This window comes from Argiope bruennichi, chromosome 2, assembly GCF_947563725.1.
Source record: "Argiope bruennichi chromosome 2, qqArgBrue1.1, whole genome shotgun sequence".
In the NCBI taxonomy this organism is placed as follows: domain Eukaryota; kingdom Metazoa; phylum Arthropoda; class Arachnida; order Araneae; family Araneidae; genus Argiope; species Argiope bruennichi.
The window spans coordinates 50875019-50901625 of record NC_079152.1 but is presented as its reverse complement, the minus strand read 5'-3'; the positions used below and the strand labels follow the sequence as shown (position 1 = coordinate 50901625).

At 31.9% G+C, this 26607-nt stretch overlaps 1 protein-coding gene across 4 annotated transcripts in view; it reads right to left on the bottom strand.

Annotated features, from left to right (window-relative positions):
- The window catches only part of LOC129961634 (lysophosphatidylcholine acyltransferase-like), a 90590-nt gene that overhangs the window by 24361 nt on the left and 39622 nt on the right, over window positions 1–26607 (bottom strand). For all 4 annotated transcript variants that reach the window (XM_056075156.1, XM_056075154.1, XM_056075153.1 and 1 more), the window contains 4 exons: window positions 25694–25800; window positions 17101–17249; window positions 12686–12906; window positions 10648–10821 (listed from right to left, as the gene is read on the bottom strand). In XM_056075156.1, coding sequence (XP_055931131.1) covers window positions 10648–10821; window positions 12686–12906; window positions 17101–17249; window positions 25694–25783 — 634 coding nt within the window. In that variant the 5' untranslated portion in view covers window positions 25784–25800. The remainder of the gene's footprint in view (window positions 1–10647; window positions 10822–12685; window positions 12907–17100; window positions 17250–25693; window positions 25801–26607) is intronic.

Genomic DNA, 26607 nt, shown 5'->3' with positions numbered 1-26607 from the left:
CTGGATATAAAAGTCGCATTGTTAGAGAGAAACCGTTCATCAGCTTGCAAATTCAGATAAAGCACTTAAAGTTTGCAAAAACTCATCAATTGAAAACCAATAACTTTTGAAAGAAAGTTATATTTAGTAATGAAAGGAAACTCAACATTTCTGGCAGTGACAGCTATCGTACTGTATTGAGAGAGCCTAATACTGCTTTGGATCCAAAAAATTTACGTCCTACTGGTAAATATGGTGGTGACTAAATCGGGATTTCAGGTTGCATGGCTTCATCCCAGGTAGGAAATTTAATTCTTATAGAAGGCATTATAAACCATATGGTTTACTTGAATATACTTCGCAGCAGTCAAAAGGAAAGTGCTAAAAATTTGGGTTTAGATGGAAATTTCATTTTCTAACAGAACAACGATACCAAACAGAATGCTCGTAACGTCAAAATGGGGTGTCTTTTTCATTGTAAATAGCAGTTACACACATTACCACAGTACCCTGACATCAATGCCATAAAATATTCGTGGGCCATACTCGAAAAAGTGGTTCGAAAACACAAAATTAAAAACAAAACCCATTTAAAACAAGTGTTGCAAGAAGAATGGGATAAAATATCTTCAGATACCGCCAAAAATGGGTCGAATCGGTACCATGACGTTCAGAGGCCATCATAGGAGCCAAAAGACACGCAACTTAATAGTGACACTTTGTTTCTATGCGAGATATTGCAAAAATTTCATTGGTGTATTCTCAATTTTTTGAGGCAAAAATCTGAGTATGTTTATTTAAAATGCTTCTAAAAATTTTCAATTTAGGAGTTTTCCGTTGATTTTTCTTCATTTTTACTCTAAATTAAACCATTTGTTATGGATAAAAATAAAAACACATTTGCTCTTCTCGGTAATGTGTTATTTATATTGAAAGTCGGATTTATCAAATAAAAGTAAGGTGTACTCTCTATTTTTTGAGCCACTGTATATGTTTGAATAAAGTGTTAGACTGTAAGTTTAGAATTTTAAAAGTATTCTTAAGACATAAGTAACAACATTACTTATAACATATAAGTAACTACTTCACTTATAACATATAAGTAAATATATTTTAGTAGTTGTGTGGTCGAATAAATGATTCTTATCCACGTTTCAATTTAGGAAAGGGAATCTTAGGTATCTTTAAAAGAATGTTGTATTAGGGAATTTTATCCGTCGCTCCAGCGTGAGAATCTGCTGAATTCAACAGTTTTACAAAGTGCATGCACAATTAATTAAATAAAAAGATTAGAACAGGAAATAAGAGGACATTTTATTATGAAGTTAATATGGGTTAAATTAAGATAAAAATTAGGAAATTAATTAGGATTTAAATTAGATTAAGAGATATTATTACATATATGTATATCAATATAGCAAATTGAGTTTCATGGAAAAAAAATCTGCTTTTGTTTGGAATCGGATAGAAAGGAAAAGAAAGAAAAATAATTTAGAAGAGTTGGAAGGAGAAGAGCTATTATTTTTTTTGTCTGAGTAAAGTAAAATGCACGTGATCCTTAATTAAAGCAAGTATCTTTTGTAATATCTTAATGAGATAAGAACCATAGAATTTAAGTGCATATTTTAATATTCATTATTGGGGGAGGAGAAAGTACATTGAACATTGATTTTAATGGATGTTGGTTATAAAAGCCTTTAGCATATATATATATAAAAAAATTGGTATAACAAGGTAATAAATATTCCACCTCCGTCATTTTTGAACAGCAATCACTAACGACACAGTAGACCCCCCCCCCTCCGAAAAAAAAAAGATAATTTCACCCCTCTCGTCTTCCCACCATTTCCACTGAGTCATCTTAACATTGTTAATAGTGTAAGTCACGTTTGAAATTTTTATTCCAGTCAAAGAACCGAAGGGATCTATTTATACACCTCTTTAATTTACGATCTCTAGATTAATATAATATATAAATATTTTAATTATTTACAAACCCTGAATAATATCTACTCAAAGGCTCTACTATCTCTATAGAAGCTCTTAACCACTTTCTCCTCAAGGTCGACCATCATAAATCTTGCTACATTCATTCCTTTTCCATCATTACGTCTTTAGGCCATTTTTCTGCATTTATTTTACCAAGATGCTTTAGCCGATCATTTTACACCGTACCAATGGTGTGCTAACAATCCACGTGAATCCATTTTTAAGCTCATCCAGGTGGTGATCAATCACTAAAATCATAAATTTTTAAAAAATATGCATTAGAAACTCCTCTCCTCGCACCTGAAGTCTCTACATTCTTAACCGCATTCATTGATCGTCCATTTTAAATTTCTATATAGAAATGCAATGTTTAAAATTAATAAGGAGTGATTATTTAGCTTCTCATTTCACACCATGCCAGTTGAGACAGGTTTCACACTGGCGACTGATTTTGAATGCCGCCATTTCATTGGCGTGGCGTGGGATTGTGAATCACCAATTTCATATTGGGAATGTGGACGGGGAAGAAAATTATGATCACTTCCCACCTGCCCAAACTACATAAAGGTTGAAACTATTAAAAGCTGAGAGATAAAAGGAGATGAAACTGCTGATAGCTTTACAAGAGTCGTCACATTTCTAAATTAAATAATCGATAAGCTGAGCTATCAATTCTTAAATTAGAAGAGATGATAATTATTAACCCTTTGCACACGGATGGTGACTCTCAACCACCATTCAAGACGGTGCATCATTTTGACGTTTTATTTATTTATTTAATTTTGATGGTTAAAGATACCTGCAGAATAGAAAGAAGATGCAAATTAATTAAACGAGATAATTCAATTTAAAACAATTATACAGGGTGTTTCAAAAATCTTGACCGCGGCTTTTATTCCTGAAATATTGATCGCAGACATATACTGTAAATTACAAAGTTGCGTAAAAAAAGGTGCAAAATGTTATGAAATCAATTAACATTTTCAGGGGATTAAACTTTAAAGAAATACAACATTTGAATTTTTCTACGGACTCCGTACAAAAAAATTCTCATCTTCTAATAAGGTCATGTACAAAATTTAAGCATTTTATCACAAAAAGTCTCAAAGATATGAAACTACATAAATGCTGACTTAAACCACTTTTCGATACCTGGTTATGAGTTCTCAAAGAGAAAAAATCATGCCGTATGTTCGAGTTTTAGGGGTCGTATATAAATTAACAAAGAAAGTAATAATTGAATAAATAAATAATAATTTTACTATTTATTAGTTCAAAAGTATTAAAAATAACTTAAAATAATAACTTAAAGGAAATATTACTTTAATGAAAGATTACATAAGATTTTTTACAAGTTCACTGACTGTGCTATTTTTAAGTTATATTCTGTAATTCATGATATAAAATTTTAAAGTATTTTTCAGGAAGCATAGATTTTAAAATTTGTATTTAAAACTAAAGATCTGAAGCATATTTAATTTTCTTATGATGCATTCCTGCGTCGCGTCATCTGAACTGAAGCTGTAAACATTTGCATTTTAATTTGTGATTGATCCTTCTCCAACTTTGTTTTAACATATCTTTGAGAATTTTCATGATAAAATCCTGCAATTTTGTACATGACCTAATTAGAGGATGGGCACCTTTTACTCACTGGAAATTTTTTGCACCGGGTCAGTATAAAAATTTAAATTTTGTATTTTTTAAAGTTTAATCTCCTGAAAATTTTAATCGACTTCATAACATTTTGCACCTTTTTTTACTCAACTTTGTAATTTACAGTATATGTCTACGATCAATATTTAAGGAAGGTCAAGGTTTTTGAGACACCCTGTATATATGTAACAAATTCGAATCCTGTCGGCTTTTTAATATGCAATAATTTCGAAATCCTGTCGGCTTTTTTAATATGTAACATTATTTGTTGTGAAGCATGATGCAGTTTGAAGACAGTGAAGAGACTTTTTATCTTTTTAAATTCTTTTTAATCCATCGGGAAAGCATAATTATTTACAAGCAGAGACGCGGACAAGACGTCTGCCACAGAGCAGTACAAAAGCCGGAGTGGGGAAAAAAAGGCCGAAATAAATTATCCCTCGCCTTATATAACCTTAGATTTTGATAGGGAAAATACTTCTTCAATGTGCTAATATATTAATAAGATTCTCATAGGGATTTCTGGCGCATGTCAATCACGTGTAAGGGAAACACAGGGATCTTTTAAGAAAGAATGTGCTTACTGGACATTTTTACCCCTTCACGCCGAGCGTGTGAAAGTATCGGCGTTTAGCTGACTAAGCAATTTTATAAAGCTTCTCTTGAATTAATTAAGTAGAGAAAGTGGAATTGGATCACGAAATAAGAGAATGAACTTAATATGGGCTAAATTAAGATAAAATCTTGGAAATTAATTAAATTGAAATTAAAAGTTTAAAATATCATTACACACACACACACACACACGCACACACACACACACACACACACACACACACACACACACACACACACACACACACACACACACACACACACACACACACATATATATATATATAATGATATTTTAAACTCTGATTTCAATTTAATTAATTTCCAAGATTTTATCTTAATTTAGCCCCTCTTAGAAGCTTTATAAAATTGCTGAATCGACTAAACGCCTACACTTTCACACGCTCGGCGTGAAGGGGTAAAAAACTGTCCTGTAAGCACATTCTGTTTAAAACATCCCTGTGTTTCCCTTACACGTGATTGACATGCGTCAGAAATCCCTATGAGAATCTTATTAATATATTAGCACTATGAAGAAATATTTTCCCTATCAAAAACTAAGGTTATATAAGACCAGGTATAAAATGTCCAAGAGCTTTCCCTCATCCTTTTCTGTGTCGTTCTGTGAGCTCATCGCTTGTACATATGCCTGCTTCTTCAAAACGAAATCAAACGACGCCACGAAATCAAAAGTATCTTCACTGTCTTCAAACTGCATCCTGCTTCACATAAAATAATGCTTATATATATATATATATATATATATATATATAGTATAGTTTAGATAGTCAAGGCAGAATGAAGTTTTCTCCGCATTATTTCCACCTGAATCGAACTAGATGACTCGTTTACGAATTCATCCTCGATTTTCACCATCCTTGAACTTATTCCTCTCAAAATTCAAATAGGAAAAGTCTACCAATCACTTTTCTTTTCAGCTGATAAAACTATAAGGCTTCGGATGGGATGTAGAAAAATTCATCTGTTAAAAAGGCATTGTATTGTATGTTAATATATTGGGATACGGAATGATGTAAAATAAAGAAGAAAACAGAAACGTTCATTTAAGAAGAGAAAGAATAAGACTTCTGTGAATTCTATTATTTGGAGAGCAATAAACAGGTAAACTGTTTTGCTCCTTTGTTTTCTCGAAATTTATTAACAATGACCTCTAGCAGTACGCTTATTAAGAGATTTTATGAGTTCTGATATAAGTTCGAAAACAATATATTAATTTCAAGGTTATAGTTTTTTCCCACTTGCATAATAATATTTAAATTTCAAACGTTTTATGTCCTCTCTAATAACCAAAGCGAATGCTGATGTTTTTATGTTGATGTTTTACAAGGTAGTCCATCTGACTTAGAGTTACCGAATTTGTTACGAAGCTACTTTGAAAGGTGGAAAAGCCCACCTTGGAATTTTAATTAATTAAAAATATTAAGCAAAATATATCGATATTTTTCTGCGATAATTTTTGAAAATATTATTATACAAAAAATTTTTTGTATACTTTAAAAATTAATTTTTCATTAATTTTGATGATTTTTTAAAACAGTTTTTTTTAAATAATTCTAATCATAGTTTTCATTGTTACAATGAAATCCAATTTGTTCTCATTATTATGAGAATTCTTAAATGGTGCAGTTTTTATTTATTATTGAAAGCTAAAGAATGAAGATTCTGTTTAATTTTTCCTATATTACTTTGAATTTTTAGATTACAAAGCTTGGTAAAAGATTCTTCTTTCTTTTTTCGTAATTGAGAATCTATTGATAAATCACTTTGCAGGTTAGTAAATAAATGCAGTGTGGTAAATGATCATATTTGTTATAGTTTAATTATTTTATTTGCATGCTCCAATAAATCTAACTTTTAATAGAACGCACCAACTTGATTTGCAGAAAATTTTAGTAAATTTTAATTTTGGAAATCAAATGCACATTTTATATGAAGAATTGGAATGAGAAATTACCGTATCGCATAAGACAACGTGCAGTCTTACACCAGTGAAATGAGATTTAACTCTATAAAGAAGCTCATGTTCATGAAGAACAGAGCCTATGTAAGATTACTATTGAGAAGAGTATAAGTATCAAAATGTATAAAGGAAATTTATTTGAAATCAAGCGCAATTAGTATTTTCAGAAAATAAGATCCTCATCAAGGGCGTTTAGTGTATAATGAAAAAGACATTTTAAATATAAATTGGAAGAAAAATAATTATAGCAATATGGATTTTTTAATAAAAAGAATTCCACTCGAATATTGAAAAAGTTTTCCTTTGAGAAGCATTAAAAAGCATATATTTATATAGCTTGAGTACCTTCGCCGCTTCTAATCTTTTTGTTTTCAGTTTCTATATATGCCAAAATATACGGAAAATGTTCTGAAACAATAAACACCCAATCTGTCCTTATTATCTTATTGTAAATTCCCGATTTCATAGAACTTCCAAACAATGGACTTCGCATTTAATGGATATAATTTGACTAATGTAACAAACGTAATATATAAACAGAAATTGCTGACGTTGTAAAAACTTTAGTCATAATTTTAAAAGATCCACTATGGATGTGACTGTAATATCGCAACGGTTCGTATCCAGAATAATTGTGCAACCACCAAACTTTATTCTAGTAGGAAGAGGATATTTTAGGCAGTTTAGATCTTCGAATATTGCATTGAGAAGAGAGGAAAACTGCTGTTAAGGCTATTTTCATCCAACTAATACATTTTTAAGAATATGCTATGCACATTAAATAATTTATATTGACAAAATATATAATTTTACATATTATGCTATTTTAAATATTGATAATGATATATTTCATGATTTAATAGACTTCGGATTTAATAACAGAGTTTGAACCTAATAGGATTCAAAGATTATTGTATTATTAAGAACAGAAATTACTTTAGCTATCGGTAAAATATACGATATTGAAAATTTAAATCCTTAAGGACATTCATATCTGTTAATTAATCTAATAGCAAGAGTGCCGTGAAGAAAATCTGGAGAAGGGATATAAAGATCTTTATTCTTACTGCATATAATATAGTATTGTTACGAATATGTAATGTTGCTTCTTAGGACAGTTAGTTCCATCGTAAGAAAGACAGTTTTAAGTACAGATCTATTGGATGCTGAATAAATGTCGGATCAATGATTCCCAGGCTTGGCGTCGAATTTCGCGACAATATGGATAAAACTAGGATCTTCAAGAATTTTGTCAATAAGACCGATAAGAGACGAATTATGGTGATTCTTCGAGAACTTCTGTGCTCTGCTCCGGAAGTTATAAAAGACCGACAGGCCGAGCTTTAGTCAGTGTGTGTTGAGTGGCATAGATAGTTGGATACGAATCAGTTGGATCAGTCCAGCGAAGTATAAATGTTGAATGGAGTTCAAACAATTAATAGATTAAGAATTTGTACCCTACGCCGAGTTTTGGAGATAAGTATTGAAGCAGCATCGAGTCATGTGTGAAGTAGCCCATTGAATAGTAGTGAATCGGCATTTGAGCATAACTAAAGCAAAGAGACAGTAGAGAATAGCAGGCGTTTCGAGGAACTGTAGTGAATAGCTACGGGAGTTCTCTCTTACTGCTGAGTTCTGTTTGGTCTTTTCATGTGTTTTTATGGCTGTTTACTACTAATTACTACTTGTGAGCTGCTGTTTGATCCAAGTGTTGCTGTGCATTGCTTGTGTATATCAGCTGTGTTTGGACGTCGGATTAATAAACGTCTTTATTTATTATGAAGATCTGTCGCCTTTGTCACCCTACACCCACTACAGCGAACTCGTCGAATTTATGGAATTTTGTGTGCAGAATTTTTTTCGTAACAGTATTTTAGTGATGAAAGTAATTTACTTTCATCAATATTCGCAAAATACAGGTGTGATTTTAGTGGACGTTCAGCTTAAAAGTGTGATGTTTTGTAAGATGTGTGGGCAGAATATTAGCATTAAACGAATTAAAACCTGTAGAATATTTTTAATTAGAAAATTTGCATATAATATTATCGGTTTTTTTATGCTTGATTTGATGGTTTAATGCATTAAAATATAAAATTCTTTATTATTAAGTTTTTATCTTTTGTTTATTTTGTTAAAGATGTGTAATCTACCTTTATTTTTTACTAGCCACCTTTGGTGACCAGCCGGTTCGCCAATCTTAATGTTCGTTAAAATTTTAATAATTAAATATTTTATGCAATTCCAACTTTAATAGATTCTTCAGCAAAATATTTTAAAACTTCAAATTTTGATAGTCATATAATTCACTCATAATATTATAAAGGCCTTTAGTCATAACGTGATATGTATCACTCTAATTTTCTGTTACCCCTCGTAGAATGTATGCTTTAAATTAAAGTGTAAATGATTAATCTGCAATTAATATAATAATATTTTTTACTGAAACAAAGCATTTTTTTTAATAATATGATTACTGATAATAGAGTTACTGAGCGTTTAAACTTTATGGGCACTAAAGAATATCTTTTTTAATTTATGTAATATCTCAAGAGTTTGTCAACAAAATTTTCTTAGATTCATTATGAGCAGATCGATTCATTAACAATGTTTAAATTTAAATGCATCAAACACTAAGAAAATAAAACGAATCGTTTAAAATAAACGGTTGAAAACAGGTTTTAAAAAAACTACTTAAAAAACGATGTACTTAAAACTATAAGCATATACAAAAAATATATAACTAACATAAATACAATTTACTTAAAAAAGCATGCAACTAACCTAAAAATAATTTAAATCATCCGTTGGTTTCCATGTCAACAGTCAGAAAACAATGCGCATGCGTGAATTTTCTTCGCCAGTTACGTTAACGCAAATGCGTGAATTTTTCTATGCCAGTTGGGGTAATTAATTTCCTTTATTCTGTGTTATTTTAATTAAAAAGTACTTCAGAATGAATCTGAAACATGGATTAATTAACAATGTTTAATTTTAAATGCATAAAACATTAAGAAAATAAACAGAATTGTTTGAAATAATCCGCCGAAAAATCTTAACCCTGTTAGCCTCAATTCTGTTGGGAGAAAAAAATATCTGAAGCGTTACTCATTTGGCGGTGGGGAAAATGGAAGATTTTTTTGGCGGAAAATTTGGCGGTGGGGAAAATTGAAGATTTTTTTGGCGGGAAAGTTAGTTTTTAACTAATAATTAAAATTCTAATTAAAATTTCAAAAAAAGGGACCCCAGGTGCACATTGCCGACCTCTAAGGTATACATGTACCAAATTTGATAGCTGTATGTCAAATGACCTGACCTGTAGAGCGCCAACACACACACACACACACACACACACACACACACACACACACACACACACACACACACACACACACACACACACATTGAGCTTTATTATAAGTATAGATAGATATAGATTACAATAGCTCATTTGGAAGAAAAATTATTAGGATATGGAATAGAAAATACGATATGCAAACGTATTATGTTAAACATTTTTCTGTGAAGACGATAATTTTAATTCCTTCTTCGAAACATCGCTGTTTGATCCAGTTTAGTCTTGATTCGTCTGTTTTGCCTTTGCCACCAGGAGCAAAAGAGCGTTTAATTATTTTTGCCTGTTTATGAAATCATGGAAATAATTTTTTTTTATAAATTAATTTTTTTTGTCGAACATTTCCTTATAGAATCAGGAAAATTAAAGTTTTTTTTCTCAAAGAAAATTTGGTCTCTCATCAGTTACAGAGTGAATAGGTATGTATTAAGCATCTGGTACATTTAGTGTTAAAAACAATGAATACAGGAATTTTTATTTATTGAATGGGGCATCAATATAATTCTCAGAATCATCTGTAAGTAAATATCTCGATATAAAACCTGAAATCGTGGATTTTTCAAGTGGATTATTTATTGTATATGGCTTAGGTAATGCAGGAAGTACTACACTCGATATCATCGTGCATCACATTCTACATATTATTAGCAACCAAAAAAGAAAAGAAAAACTCTTTATATGAAACTTTTTTCCCCCGTTTCACTTACTTATCTGTAACAAACTCTCCATGTCATGATCAATGAAGGCCAATACATATATACTGTTTTTACGAAATTGTAGTATAACCCAGTGAAGCGAGTGTTGTAGTTGAAAAAAAAAAGAAAGAAAAAAAAGGATATAACGTTGATTGAAAGCATAATCTCCGCTAACAGCTATATTCCTAAGATAATCAAAATTACTTGGAAAAAGTAAGAAAGAATTTTTTTGAAGTGTGGTGACTACTTGCTGATAATAAAATGCTTAATGGATTATAAAAATAAAATTAGATGATCCCAAACATTTAAATACTTACATCAGAAATTTTATTTAACAATCTTTTTTTATTATTTTTTTTTATTTCTGTGAGGACACTTACCGAGTTTAAACCGCAGTAAGGCTTTCCTGTTGCCGCATCCCCCTTCTGGAAACAGAAGTAATTGTTCGAAATCCTTGCAGGATGTCACGCGCTCTCGAATCTTCTCGGCGATTTCCCGCCTAGAATCCGGATCTTCACTCGTGACGAATAACGGCTGCGTATACTTCACGAGACCTAGGGGAAAAAATAATCTTTGTGATTATTGTTGATGATGAAATAAATAGTTACAATGGGCAATCCGTTACTTCTAATCGTCGCACTGCGATAGAAATGTTTCCTATGTTTGTCAAATCGTAAATACTGTGGAATATATTGGTTAAATAAGACTGCGGGTACAGTCATTTTTTTTAGTCTTTACTTCTTCATATTTGTTGTGTTATGTGTAAAAAAGTAACAATATTTTTTCGTCTGTGAAAACTATCAATGGTTGATATCAAATGAATAGGTCAATATTAGTTTCTTCTAGTTACGGTTTTGAGTTTTTGCTTTGAAATTGTTGTAGATGATAAAACATTCAGTAGCTAAGTAATAGGCTATTTGCTACAATGTTTGTCAGAGAGTGTTTTTTGTGTGAATATTTTTCGCCTTTACCTCATTTCCATATTAACTATGTTCTTGGAAGTGAATTCATTTAGTCAACTAATACGTTACTAATACTAATACTTTAGTGAGCTATAATGTTCGCAAACTGAATCATGTATAATGAATGTGTATAATCTGATCAGTATTGCCTACATAGTTGCATACAAAATAAAGCTACGCCTTTAGGATTTTTAACATTTTTATGTTGTACTAGCTGACACTGGCGATCAGGTGAATACGCTGGGGATATTTGTAGGCTTCCGTTTCAATTAAATCTCTTATGAATAATTTGATTTCCATGACTCTCTCAATAAAGTATTTTTAAGCATCAAAATTGCGGCAGATATTGAAGCCATGTTATTTTAATAGCTTAACACACTTGTTTTTACTGTGTAACTTCATTATGGAATCATGTAATCATCATAGTGCCAATAAAAACTTAAGTAAGATAATCAAATTGCTAATTGTCTTTAAATGAGGAACTGGAAAATAAAATGTAGTTTTACTTTCTAATAAAAAATAAGCTGCGCATATGATAAACGATTACCACTTATTATGTGCGTAGTTATCACGCTATTAAAAATTTACTAAAATTATGGAAACGGTTCGAATTTCTTTGAAATAATGAAATTTGTTGGTGAAAATTAGGCAAAAATATTTTTTAAGAACCTCCGAAAAAAAATTGTGCGATAACTAAATTGTTATCCTAAAAAAGACTTTTTTTTTAAAACTTAAAATCGTGTATTTTTGCGCAATTATATTTTTGAGAGTTACTCTAAATTCTTGCCTATTTCTTAATTAACTGAAATTTAAAAAAAATTGCTCCGAGATTCAAATTTCCACTCTCTAATACATTTCTATGAGAAATTTTATAGTTCTCAGTTGAACGTTATTCCAGTCGAGCACCAACACACGCATTTCACTTTATAATTAGTAGAGACTTTTATATGATTTTAAATGCACCATACAATATAAATTTTTACATCTAACATATTCTGGTGTAATAATCCCCAGATTCCAAGTAAAAATTATCAATTCTTTAATGCCATACCTAAACATTGGATTAAAAAATTTTTGCCAACGGAAGAAAAAATGTTCAACTTTTTTCTTGTTTTTTTCCTTGATTGAAAAGGAAACTTAGTAATTCATTGACATTCCCCCTAATTTTTCGCACCTGCTGAATATCAAAGTTATTTGCTATGTATATGGGTAACTGTTTAATAAATTGTATGTTCTATTTTTTATGTTATTAAATTTTGATCCCGTTTCTTCTAGGTTGTATTTATGTATTTTTATGGCCTTTTCCTTCAGTTTTGACTTTTAATCTCCGACCTTTAATAATTGCATTTTTGACTTCATTTTATTTTTCAAATTTCGAGCTTTAATTTCTGGCATTTAATAATTGTATTTTTGAGTCCTTACAAAGAATAACATTATCAAATGGTCATCAACTTACTTCCAAAGACTGGAGTTCTTTCCGTTGAATCTTTGACAACCATGCTAGGACAACGGAGAGCGATGACAAGAATTGTGTCCAGAAACGAGGAATGGGGCATGACTAGGAGAATGGGAGCTTCTTTGGCAGTAGCTCTTCGTCCTTTTTGGGGTATCCAAAACCAACCGCCTACAACAAACACGAAACGTGCTAGATTGGCAATCAAAGGCTTGGCCCACCGCCTACAGACATACAAAGAGATCTGTCAAATATTTTTAAAGGAAATATCGATAAAAAGTTTCAATAATAATAATAAAATTTTGTTTATTGATTTCGTTGTTAATACTTTTATTGGTTTTTGGGGAAATGTAACAAGAAGTTATTAAGTAAATTATTGACCACCAAACCCAGGTAACACAGGCTTCTCTACAATATTGTACAGCATGATACGATATTATATAATTCTATATTCACCAACATTATACAATATTGCGAATATTGTTTAATATCACACGATATTGTAGAATATATGTGTGCTCCTAAGAAAGGCTAGACTGAAAATGCTTATAGATATTCGAAGAGTTTTATCAAATATTATTTGAAAGGGAACATTGATAAAAACTTTTAAGAATAATAGCAAAACTTCGCTTAAATGTTGTTGTTGTTGTTATTGCTTGAGAAGGGGATGTAACGTACAGCTATTAAATAAATTATTATTTGCTGTCAGCGTTGGCAGAGTCTGCTTTTTATGATTGCATGAGATTTGTCATTTAATTTTCATGTTAAGAACATTTCTGCAATAGAATTAATTTAATGGTATTGCACGGACAAATTGGGTATGAGCTTTGTATGCAGTGCAATCAACCAACTAAAGAAGTAAAAATTCTTCAATCTTTATTTGGAAATGGTAATTGACGTAGAATTTGTGTTGAATACAAGAAAGATTGATTTCCTATCTTATTTTTAAAATACTTTTATATTTTATGAGGTCTTTGCGGCATCTTAAATTTTTGTGTCTAGCACCGTGGTTTTTATAAACGTAAATCAGAGATAGCAACATGTGCATGCCCACTTTACTGCATAGTGAAATTTTAAAATTCCGCTCTTTTATTAGTCTTTATTTAACTTATTTGTTGACTTGTGATGCTGACTTATATAAATTGTGTACGGAAATTTTCATCTGCAAGAATTTATGAAAGAAAATTTAAGAGTAAGTCAGTCATGTAAATACAAGTGGTTTTTGCAATAGAATATGAGGTCAAAAATGCAAGCAGGACGTTACCAGGGTTTTTTTTTTGCTAATAAATAAAGGAAAGGTTGCGCCAGATAAAATTTTCAACAATATAAAGTTAACGAAATTTACAATAGCACAACAAGGATCGTTGGCATGGAAATCAGTAATCAAAACTTGTATCGCTGCAGATGACATATCTTCTGATCATTTGCTTTAAGCATGTGGCGGATTGTTAAAAGCGAGGATAGAATCTGGGACTTGTGGTTCGCAACCGAGTAACAAGACCACAATACAAAAGCAATTGCCTGTGTTTCGCAGCTGTTAACTGACTTATAAGCTTTCACCACAGACTCTCTCTCCAGTGAATTGGAGGCGAGACGAACGATATGGCTGTTGAGTAGTGATGTTTTAGCTGTTGAGTCTAATGTGCCTGTACCCATTTGAGTAGCTCCAAGCGTTATGGCTAGCGTGTGTGGGTGAGTGGTTGCTGTTGCACCAAGTGAGTCTGACTGTGTTGCTGCGTCAAGTTAGTCTCACGACTTTGGGTTGCTGTGGGTAGATGGCGCCACAACAGCTGTACGAAGGTTGAAGGTTCATCGTCCGAGGTCACCAATGTAGCAGATTGTTAAGAGCGAGGATAGAACCTGGGACCTTGTGGTTCGAGTAACATGACCACAAGACAAAGACAATTGCCTGTGTTTCGTAGTTGTTAACTGGCTTATAAGCTTTTCACCACAAGCACAAAACTTTGTTGTAGATAGATATATCTTGCGACATGCCACTTTCTTAGTTATACAATTGCTTTATTACCCGATTATGAATTTTTTTTCATTAAACTCGTGTTATATATTTTATCCGGGGCATACTTTTTTACTTCTTCGTATACGAAGTATAGAAGAAGTACTGTAGTCATCAAAAAAATTCAAACTCGAGATTCTGACGAATCTTAACATTTCATACCTCCCTGAGATTTCGAAAAATGCATTTTTGACTTTATATCTGTCTGCTTGTGAACATGACTCAAAAACGCTTTGAGTTAAATTTATGAAAATAGGACTATGAATTTACGATCAATTTTGTAGGCTTTTCTCAGTTTTGAACGAAGACTGTCTATCTGGCTATTCGAATGTAAGTGAGGTCGATAATTACAAAACGCAAAGAACCAAGTAGATAAAATTTAACACATTTGTCTAGCATCTAAATTATAGATCCATATCAAAATTTGACCCAAATTTAACAAAAGGTGTACCGTCCGCCAATATGTATTTTCGAATGCATGTAAATTCAGTCTCTCAAAAACGGAATGACTTAAATCAAATTTGCTATGGTAACTTGCGACTATAACTGTAGCTCCGTGTGAAATTTAGGTTTCATTCATTCCCAAAAAGGCGTTCAAAATGCATATTCGCACAATAGAATCATTCAAAATGCTAGATGCATGCCACAAATCTACATATATTACTTAATTATTATTCACTAATTCAATACTAGACATTTACGGTCTTATCCAAGGTTCATAATTTTATGCAGAGGGGAGGGGAGGAGGTTTGGTTTGGTTTGGTTTGGTTTAGTTGTATTAACGTCCCGTTGTAAAGCAACACTAGGGCTATTTTGGGACGGACCTCGTCATTTTGAACCGTGGTCAGATGACGAGGACGATACCTGAGCTGGCACCCCCCTCACCACACCACACCACACCACACCAGCGGGAGGACGTTTGGCATGACGGATTTAACGTGCCCTTATACCCCCAGACCCCCTTATACGACGGTTCTTCGGTAGAATCGGGTCTCGAACTTGAAATCCTACGGCTCACAAGCCGAGACCTTACCACCAGGCCACCGCGGCCCCCAGGAGGGGAGGAGGAACTTAATTTTAAGGTATGTTTGGGGTAGACTATTCCCTCGTTTCTATTTATTTCGCCGACAAACACATATCAGTTGCGCTTTTCTTCCACTTTTTTGTTTCATGTTCCATATTCTATTGCAACAATGGCTGACCTGCTCTGACAATTCAGTTAAACTGCTGTTACAGTTACTGATATGGCACGCTGCAATTCTTGGGATGATTTCAATGATAAATACATTCACTATCGTCAGGGATTCAAAGCATTTATATATCCTTTTAGGTTATTTTTACACTTATGTAGGTTTGCTGTTTCTGCTCTCACTTTGTATGCACGTTATCACAAACTGCCATATGTTGTTAATGGTTTCAGCAGTTACATCAAAATTTCATATTTTCATTTTCTCGTATATGTTGCTCAGAGAAAGTATCATGATCGTCAAAAATTCGGATTTGAGTTTCGACTAGTCCCCACGTTTTAGATTCTCTGAGTTCAAGAAATACATTTTTGAGAAATATCCGTCCGTCTGTCTGTGACAAAGATACCGCAAAAACTATTTGAGATAGATGAAATTTGGTATACGGTCTTTACACTAAATTCGGAGATTTCTATCAAATTTTGAGTAAAATATATTGAGCGGAAGTCTGTCTGTCTGAAGTTATTCGAATATAAGTCAACGCGATAACTATAAAATAAAGAGAGCTAGACAAATAAGATTCGGTACATAGGTTTAACATCCATAATATACACACATGTCAAAATTTTGTTAAATCTAACCATGGGTTGACTGCCTGTCGATCTGTACTTTCCAGAAATAAGTAAAGGTGAACAATTCAAAAACGCAGAGACTTAAATTTGATATGAGAATTTGCGACCTCAAGTGCAATTTTGTATCAAATTTTTATTTCAATCGATTGAGAAAAACATGTCTAAAACACAAATTCGGTTTTCTTGTAGTATTTACCTCAAGCCCGGGATTAATCGTGAAATAACTCTCAAATAATGGCACTATAGATTCAATAAAAATGCTGAATTCATTCAAAGGTTAACATTTCTAAACAACTGTACGCCAATGGCATTCAGTGCGCTCTCTGGGATAACATCTTTATTATAAAGTATGCGAGAAAGTTTTTGGGAGACCACGCCTGTTGGTTTTTGTGTGGTTTCCGATATGCGACATTTTGATAAAGCAGCTACAATATGGAATGTTATTTATACTATCCTCTGTAGAAGAATTCAATATTAATTTATAAAACCAAACGATGCAGGATATAACTCCTTTAAAACATAAGCACATCTTATTTTATAAGCATATAAAATAAGCAAATGATTCTTGCTGGCATCTTTATTACTAACCGTCTCCATCCAATGAGGGGTTCCTTCCCTTCTGCCTGCTCTTGCGAGATTCCTCGGAGGGTGGAAACACCGATGAGCCAGGCGATCAGTAGGATAAGCATCATGAGAAGAAAGCGCACGGGGAGAAGAATCACTGAAAGAATCACAGACTGAAACAGAAAAAAATATTATATTTTACAAAAGGAAAAAAAGTTATAAAGTATAAAATCATTGAAAACCCTGCATTTGACTTTAACTGAAACCTGTTTTAACGAATCTGTATTATTCTTGCATTAAAAATAGCAGTTTTATTTAAGTTTAAACCTGGTACTTAAGTTTTTACCTGGTATTGGCAAATTCGGACATGAAAACAATCCACTGAAACTTTTCCATATATTCAAGATTCTTCAAAATAGGATTTCAGCTTTAAAACTAGTCCTGGTTATTCACATTATTACAGTCTATTCTGAAATCTGAGAATAGACATGCCCAAGAAAGTGTATATTTTACCAAAATAGGAATGAGTTAAAAAAATGGAGGGGATTTTTATATTTAATTAGGCTATACAGTAATCCTCGATTCTTAGCGAAATAATATAGTTCAAAATGACAAGTGGGAAATAAAACTAATACAAAAAGCATTTGATGGGAAGAAGGTCAGAACTTAACCCTTTAAAAGGCCATTTTTTTTCTATTCATGGTATATTAAAATATTTTTAAGATTGTGATTGACTTAAGAAAAGTGATTCGTTTAGCTTATAAGATAAATTAAATTAAATTAATTAATTAATTTGGTTAATTAATAACTAATTAACAAATCTAGACAGATCATTTTGTGTGAGATAAGAAACTGAAGCATCAAGGACTTTGTTTTTTTTGAAAAAATTGTGAGAACTTCTGCTAAACTACATAACATCATTCAAAGGTTGATGAATATGGTGGGAAGCATACTTCCCATGGATCTAGAAAGGGTTAAAAGAGAACTTCTGAAATGTACTTATCTTATACATTGTGTACATCCTTTTGTGGATTAAATCTACTAAAAAGTAACATTCTCGGATTCTTGAAATGTATAGTAAAAATTTATATCTTTTTACCAACAGAAGGTCTGAGAGTACAAAATTCTGTCTCACCATTCTTTTACATTCAACAGGTGGTCTGTTTGTTTTGGAGCAACTGCACAATGTCCAGATTCTAAATCAGTGAATTTCTTTTGAGGATATTTAAAGAATATGTGTAGAGCATTGTTGACTATTTGCTCCGTTGCAACAAATCTAGAACTGATGTGGAGACTTCTAATATGCTTCAAAGTATGTATCAGAAAAATGAATATTATTACGATAACTGTCGTATGATTAATGATAGCCTAATAAAATGTCTATCGTATCATCTATACTTTACTCGAATTTTTTTATTCTAAAAGGCAATAATCATAAGCATTCATGTATAGCTCCTATAGTTAAAGTTTGCAATTTTTACACTACTCATTGATGATGTCATCGATTAATGCTTTCAACTACCGAAACGGACAAAAAAAGAATAGAAATGATATAGAAAATGTACTTGATTTTTCTAAATTTGAAAGAGGTGGAATTAATTTATGGGATGCCACAGTCGGATTACAAAAGTAACTGAGCATATTGTCCAACATCTTATTACTTGTTGTCAAAATCTTTTCTACTTCTAATATGAGGAACAGATTTAAAAATTAATTGATGCGCTGTATTTGATTTTCTTCAGGAGATTATAAATTTATTTCATTCTAAATTTCAGCCCTGTTATCTAATGGAAAAGAAAGGGCACTTTCCTTTTTTTTTTTTTTTACCAGTAGGTATTAATGCATTAGTTTAGCCCTCTTCAATTAAAAAATTACGGGTACCGATAGAAACACCCCTCTAATTAAAGATTCTTGTGCAGAAATCTGTGGTTTCAACATGTCAATGTATCTGTAATTAGTTGATGTAGAACAAGTTTATTGTTGCTGAAAAACATAAAAACTTTGTAAAAAATGCTAATTTTGAAGAAAAATTATCAACAGCCAGGGGACCCATTACATGCCTGTAAATGGGATCACATATTGCAATATGTTGTCAATTGTTTTGATTCTAGAGTTATCTTGAAAATGATATTTTTATGCAAGGCTGAACGTCATCTCAAATTACTTGCTCTGTTCTAATTTTCTTAAAACGCCAGTTCATACAAGATCTTACAGTAAGTCGTTATTTTCAAACAATATGACCACCATGATCACCTGCTGTTAACTATGCGATTTTCGGCATGTGAAGGTTTTTGAAAGACTTTATGTCTAAAGACGAATGTCAGACGATCTGAACGACATTACTGCATTTCACAACCGTTCAATCATACTGAATATATTTTGTTGTGCAGCAGGGAAAAAAAAAGAATGAATGTGTAATTTAAATAATGGTGGGGTCATTGACCCTGCGGAATACTGTTTTTATTTATTTTTCTGCATAAAAAAAATGTGTTTTCAATTTTGTTTTTTTGGGCAAATTTTCTCACGTAACATTTCTCCTTTTTTTTCCCTGCGCTGTTTCTATTACAGGTCCAGCTGTAGAGTTTTCTGAAATAGCAAATTTTAATTTTAACAAAAAAGTTTTTCTTGATTTATTTAATAGCAAATTTGGAAAAATTAATTTGGATATTGGCACAGCGCCACACATCGGCAAACATTTTAACTTTTTTTCGATATCCATCAAGCGGTTTATCTGCTATTGAAATTATGTTTCATATGGAACCCTAAAACCGGCTCTAGAGCCTTCTGAATATGCGAATTTTAATGATAATAACTCTGTGTATTAATATTCAGTTCATTTGAATGAATAATTCCTGCGATTAAGAGAGAAATCATAAGATTATCTTACGATGTGTGCAATATTTTTATTCTTGCATTCGTTTTTTCTGTTATAAATAATATCTAGAAAACTGATAAAGGTTCTAGCTTGTACAAAGAGGCCAGAAAATATGAGCAAGGCGTGTTATGGTATAAGAAGTGTCTTTTTTTACTGGTATAGTTAAGTTAGACAGTAAACGTTCACAGAGCTCCAGACTATCCATTTTTTTCAAACATCCGATCTACCCTTCTACCACATTAGCTGTTATAACTGGAAATATACTTCATTTAATAAATTCCCATTTATTACTTTTGTAACACTTCAGGACGAGCCAGGCCTAAAATAAAGTGCCTAAAATGTTAAATGAAAATTGAATCTAATAGACATTAAGCTTGTACTTAACAAAACAGCACTGATAGTTATTATTGTTTTTCAGAAAAAAAAGAAGAAAAAAAAAACAATAATAATATACCATTTTAATTTCAATTTTTTGAAATCCAGAGGAAAGTATTGAAGTTTAAGAAAGCATTAGTGATGGTACGAATTTCTTTTAAGAACTATTTATATTTACATTCATTTTGCACCTAATTCATTTTCTCGATTTTGGTTTCGCAACAAGAGCACTTAATGTAACAGGAAGAGCTTTGTTTCTAATTAAGATGTCTAGACTGATTCTTTCAAGGCCATCGAAGGTCATTCCTCCTCACTCAGATAAAAAATTGTGATGTCTGTTGTGATTGAAAAATTGTGATGTTGGCAAAATCAAGTTGATGACAGACAAAAGAAATTTATTAAACTATATTTTTTAAATTTCAATGATGTAATTACAATCAGAAGGCAATCTTAACTATTTTAGTTATCAATACTTTAGAATGTGAGAAAAAAAAATAATTTGAAGGCGAACAAACTTGAGGTCAAGCCTGTGATTTAAGGAGCAATGATCAGTTCAGTTGAGTGTATATTTCCTTGGTTACGCTTTCTCACTCTCTAGAGTTGTATCTCTAGTCTACCGTGGTGTAGTGAAATTTGAGATATAACAACTTGTAATATTTTTTTTAAAAAATACTTTGACATTTTATTAAAAGGTACTGGATATTTAATTCTGTTCCATAGAAAGAGAGTTAAAAATTGGCATGCAATTTTCTGCTTAAATCGTTTTGATTTTTGCTTAGTATTTGGAATATCTTAGTCACAAATGCTTTAAATAGTTATCAAATAAGTCAGCAGGAGTATTTCCCCCTCGAATTTCTCATATACTTAAGACTTGTTTCCATGGCCCGTGTGTACCTTGCTTCCAGTGCATTTTGCCTTCTTTCCCCTCATTATTGGTTATCGGTTCTTTGTTGTCCCTTCATTTTACCGACACATGGCAGGAAGCTCTTGATAGACGTCCACAGGCAAGTGTGGTCCTACAATGGGTCAAATGGTACATTTACGACTATATCCGTAAAGGAACGGATAAAAAGACTATATCCGTAAAAGGGGCTTTTGACAATGTAGCGCATTCTTTTTGGTTCTCCAGACAAATATTTACATCTTCTAAATATATCGCAGTGATAGAGGTGGAAAGGGAGGCAACAAAACTTCCAAGGTCTTCTCCTTTCATTCGAATTCCTTTGTTGTGACAGTGAATATTTAGGGTTTTGTGTTTCGTATTCGCATTTCTTTTCGATGTATTAGAAGGGAAATTTAACGTCGATATACAATTTTAATTACAAGCCGACAAGCCCAATTTCAGTGATCTAATTCTAACTTTTTTGAGTTATCTTTTTCACATACTTACGAAAAACAGAAATATGGATAGACACCTCATTGACGTATTTGTCCAAAATTTAACACACACCTAAATTTTTGATGATAAAGTTATGTTCTAAATTTCTTTCTCCTAGCTCTATATGTTTCCAAGTTATCGTCTCAACTTGCTCGCGTATAGATAGATTTTTCCAATGTTCTCGACCCCCCCCCCCGGGTGGCACCTCGAAATGAGGACGAGATGCTTCCGGCATGGTGGTTGGATCTTGCCACCCTGGAGGGTACACTAATAGGTAGGGGATCTGACTCCTCCCATCGATGACGGGACGTATTTCCTTCGGGGAGAGGGTTGTACCGTGACCGGTGACGGCCCTTAGGACTCAACCACAGTTCCCGCCAATGTTGCTCTTGCGGCGGTCCGGTCATTCAGTTTTATGGTTTAATTTCGTGTGCCTTCGTGGCGGGTCGGAGAGTTAGATGGTTGATTTTCCAATGTTCTCTTACAAATTTAAAGGATAAGTCTCTCTCATAGCAAAAAGCTCTCATAGCAAAAGAACATTGGGTAGGGAATGCAAATCTGGTTGCCACAGAGCGCTATTTTTCAATAAACTAAACAAAACAAAACAAAAAAAAAAACTCTCCTCGAAATTTTCTCGTATATTCCTTGATAGATATACTTAGGTATTAGATGCATGCCACTGGCGAACAATAGTTACCTAACAGCTTATTAAAGTGTGATCTATGGCGATTACTCGCTGAGATCCAGTTAATACAGAAGACCAGAACACTGAATAGGTATTGTGGGCTCCTTTTATCTATTCGATAGAAACCAAAATTTGACATAGAACTACAATTGCAAAGTGACATGCCAAATTTCATATTTTTGTGTTTTCGAGTTACAAGTTTATGAAAATATAGACTGAAATTCAATGCCTTGGCAGACTTGATTAAAACTAACGCACAGTTTAGATGCTGAACCTAAATGCCAAATTTGATTCACCTTGCTCTTTTCGTTTGTTGGTTATTATGTTACATTCTGTCAGCCGAACAAACAGTCCTCTTCTGTATGTATTCTACCAAAATTTTAACGGAAATATTTAAAAAATTGGATTTGGTGCCACATATTAAATATCATCCTTTTAACTTAACCCTTTAAAGGGTCATTTTTTTCTAGTCATATTATGTTAAAATATTTTTAGACTTGAAATTAGAATAAGAAAAGGGATTCATTTAGCTTATTAGATAAATTTAATTTGATCAATTAATTAATTTGGTTAATTAATAATGAAGTAACAAATCAAGACACATCATTTTGTCTGAGATAAAGAACTGAAGCATCTAAGTTTCTGACTTACTAAAAAAAATTGTCAGAACTTATGCCAACCTACATAATTTCATACAAAGATTGATAAATTTGGTGGGAAGCATACTTCCCACGGCCTTAGAAAGGGTTAATGCGTTTTTCACTGGCGGTCTTGCCAAAGAGATATAATTCCAAAAATGTTCTTTTCATTAAAAAAGTATGAAACGTGGAAATTCTTCATGTTGTCAATTTTCAATAAATCTCTGTATGGTTCTTGAAGACAACACATTTATTAAACATAGAAAAGAAGAGAACACAGGTATTATTGGTTTCGCACACAGCATCGTATTAAGCAATTAGCGGGTGAAACGCGCCGGAACGAAGTCAGAAGCTTATTCACACAGATATTCTTACGTGAGAAAAAATAGTTCACTCGCTTCATCCGAACACTTCAGAATCGCGAAGTTAAACTTTTTTGGCTTTGCTTTCTCTTTGTATTTACTTAATATATAAGAAAGTAAAAAAAAAAAAAAAAAAAAAAATATTATTATGCGCGAACGACCATTGCTATAACCAGATGCTGATTGGAAGTTAACAGTAGTCATAAGAATTCTGACGATACTCTTGGAGACATTGAATTAATTAAACGATTTGTTGCATCTATGTCCATTTTTTGTATCAACAAGAGAGCTATCGTGAGCAAATCGCGAATAAATAAATTCCGAATTATTTAGATCAACAGGTTGATACCAGTTACCACATCTCTATTTTTTAAATTATTAGTTAAAATCGATGAGATTGTACTTATTGTATGAGTAACGATTTTAAAAGCATTAAGATACATGGAGGTGGATGTTCAATGTAAATATACCGGAAGACTGCTGCAGTTAAATAAAATTACTGAGACAAATATCAATCTGAGTTAGTCTCCTCCCCCCCCTCCACTACTCCTTTTCACTTTGTTGTCCTTAAAAGTTGAGAAATTTATGATGGGATTTGTAAATGCTGTGATCTCGATAACCAAACAGTACAGTATAGTATTAGCCCTCTTTGGCGACCATTTGGTTCGATGGGAATTAGGATGATGCATAATTTCAAATAAATCTCTTATTTATAACTGGGTATTTGCGGTTTCATAATTTATAGCACTTTTGTTCAAATTGTGAAAGACAATAAAGCTATGTTATTTATTTAACCTGAAATATGCTCCGTTTATTGTGTATATGAATTATCTTTCTCATGCATTTGCATAAGAAAGATAGTTATCCGAGTCATCTAATGGCTAATTGTGGTTTGTCTTAAGCGGTGCAGTCACTTCACTTCTTATTTCTCATAAAAATGCATATTTGATTCCAATTTTATAATGGTGAGGTGAATTTACTTCTACTGTATGAGTACATTTTACAGCCCTTAAGTTAAATTAAAATTTACTGAAAAAAAAAGTAGGTGATGTAGAAGAAGTATAATACTTTATAGTATATAGAAAGTATTAGTTTTTATCAAGGATATAAAATTAGCTTTTTAATAAAACTTTTTAAATAGATTTGACAAGCAATTTAATGAAATAAGTCAAGAAAGTAAAAATTATTTTCAGCCTATCAGAGGAGTTGAAAAAAAATAAACTTAATTTTCATTCCTTAGGCTTCAACAAAAAAAGGAAAACACGTGATTAAACGTTTACGGAAACAATGAAAACGATTTAAATTTCATAGAAACAATAAAAAGTATTGTCGCAATTCTGAATAATTTTTTTAAATGCGATGGAATTAAGAAAAAAATTAGACCTCCATTTAGATTATTTTCATTGCAAAAGAAATTTTTCAGTTTCAGATGTTATAAAAATTATTTTTATTTGATAATATTTCTGTAAGTTATTGTTATCTCCGAAAATGTCAAAATTATGCTTAATTTTTAATTAATTAAAATTTTTAAAAATCAACCTAAGTGAAATGTTTCTGACTTGAAAGTATTTCTTTTCTTCTAATTTAATAATCTTTGGCCTAACAATCTATTTTATAGAGTGTGAGAAAGATATCGATTAAAAAACACTGCTTTATTCTTAATTAATTAAAGTTTTTAAAAGTCGTCCAAACTTGTATGCTTTTGACCTACAAATTATATTTGCGCCTAATTTGCTAGCTTTTGGCCCGAAAATCTATTCTACAAAGTGCCAACAGACATACAGATTATATCAATAACTGAATTCATGTCATTCATGTCTTATCATATTTTTTAAAGAAATTTCGAAAAAAAGTGAAATACTGATTGTTTCACATTGCAATCATTTCAAAACTATTTTTTAAGCTCTATATTCTATTAACTCCTTTATTTTTTTTAATCAGCTGTACCATTTAAAAAAAAATGAAAATACTGACTGTTTTGCATTACCATCATTTCTGAACTACAATGCTGAACTACATGTTTCTGATTTCTAGTATTTCTGATAGAGCTGAAGAATAGCAGAAATCTAGTACTGAGATGCTTGGTAACTAATCGCTATCTAAAGAAACCCAAACAATTAGTTAAAAATGCAGGAAATTGAAATATATCGCCATGAATTTAAGAATTTTGGACCATAAAAGCATAAAAAAAGTTTTATAGACGCGCATGTTCTTGCTCTTGTACAGTATAGCGCTACTAGTTTATGAGTTGTAGAGTTGTCACTGGATGTTTTATAAAGTCTTAGAAGAACTATAAATTATTACCTTGAAAATCTGGAGCTGAGAGAGCTCTTGCTTGAGGACAAAAGGATTGATGACATCCACAGTGGCAACCTGTTGCTGTTTTTCCTCCATCTTGTGCTTCGGTGTACCTACAAAGAAAAAAAAATTCTTGTATTGATCACAGAGGTATACAAATATTCCCAGAATTTATAAACTATTTTTTCACAAAGAAATAATCAATTCTACAAAATATATTAAAAATATCGAAACCAAATCAACAAATGAAAGTATTGCAATAATTTAGAAGAATTTCACCAAGAACAAACGACCCGATGTTATGAATTAAGTAGGAAGGTTCTAGACTTTAAAAAATGTTCCTCATTGTTTTGCTTTTTACTTATAAAAAATAGTTCTTTTAATGAATTTTAAGCAATCAGCAACTAGATTTAATTGTAAAAATTTAAATTCTGTAGAATTTTCACACCTAATTAATTTTAGATTTGAAATATGGTAGTCCTGTGTTAATGAATAAAGCTAATTCAGATTTGATTAACACTTTGCAGTCGGAAAGATAATTCGATGCATAATTATTCACTTAATAAATGGACTTGCTTATTATACCAAAAAATAAATACATGCAACTGCTTTAAGTTGAGTTTCCCTGAAAAATGAATCTACATCATTTTAACATTCTGTAAGGATTTTTAACAATTAAATTTTTAAAAATAAATAAATAAAATGTCAAAATGATGCACCCTTTAGAATGGTGGCCGAGAGAAGACATTCGACTGCAAAGGGTTTAAATTAAAATGATCAAATGTCGTATTAATTGGGAAAAATCTTAATTTTACTCTATTATCCGATTTAACCACCCTATACTTTCTAATACTGAGTTGCCTTTCTTTTCAGAAAATATGCTAATTTCAGAGAAAACAAAGAGTATTTAATTGAACGAA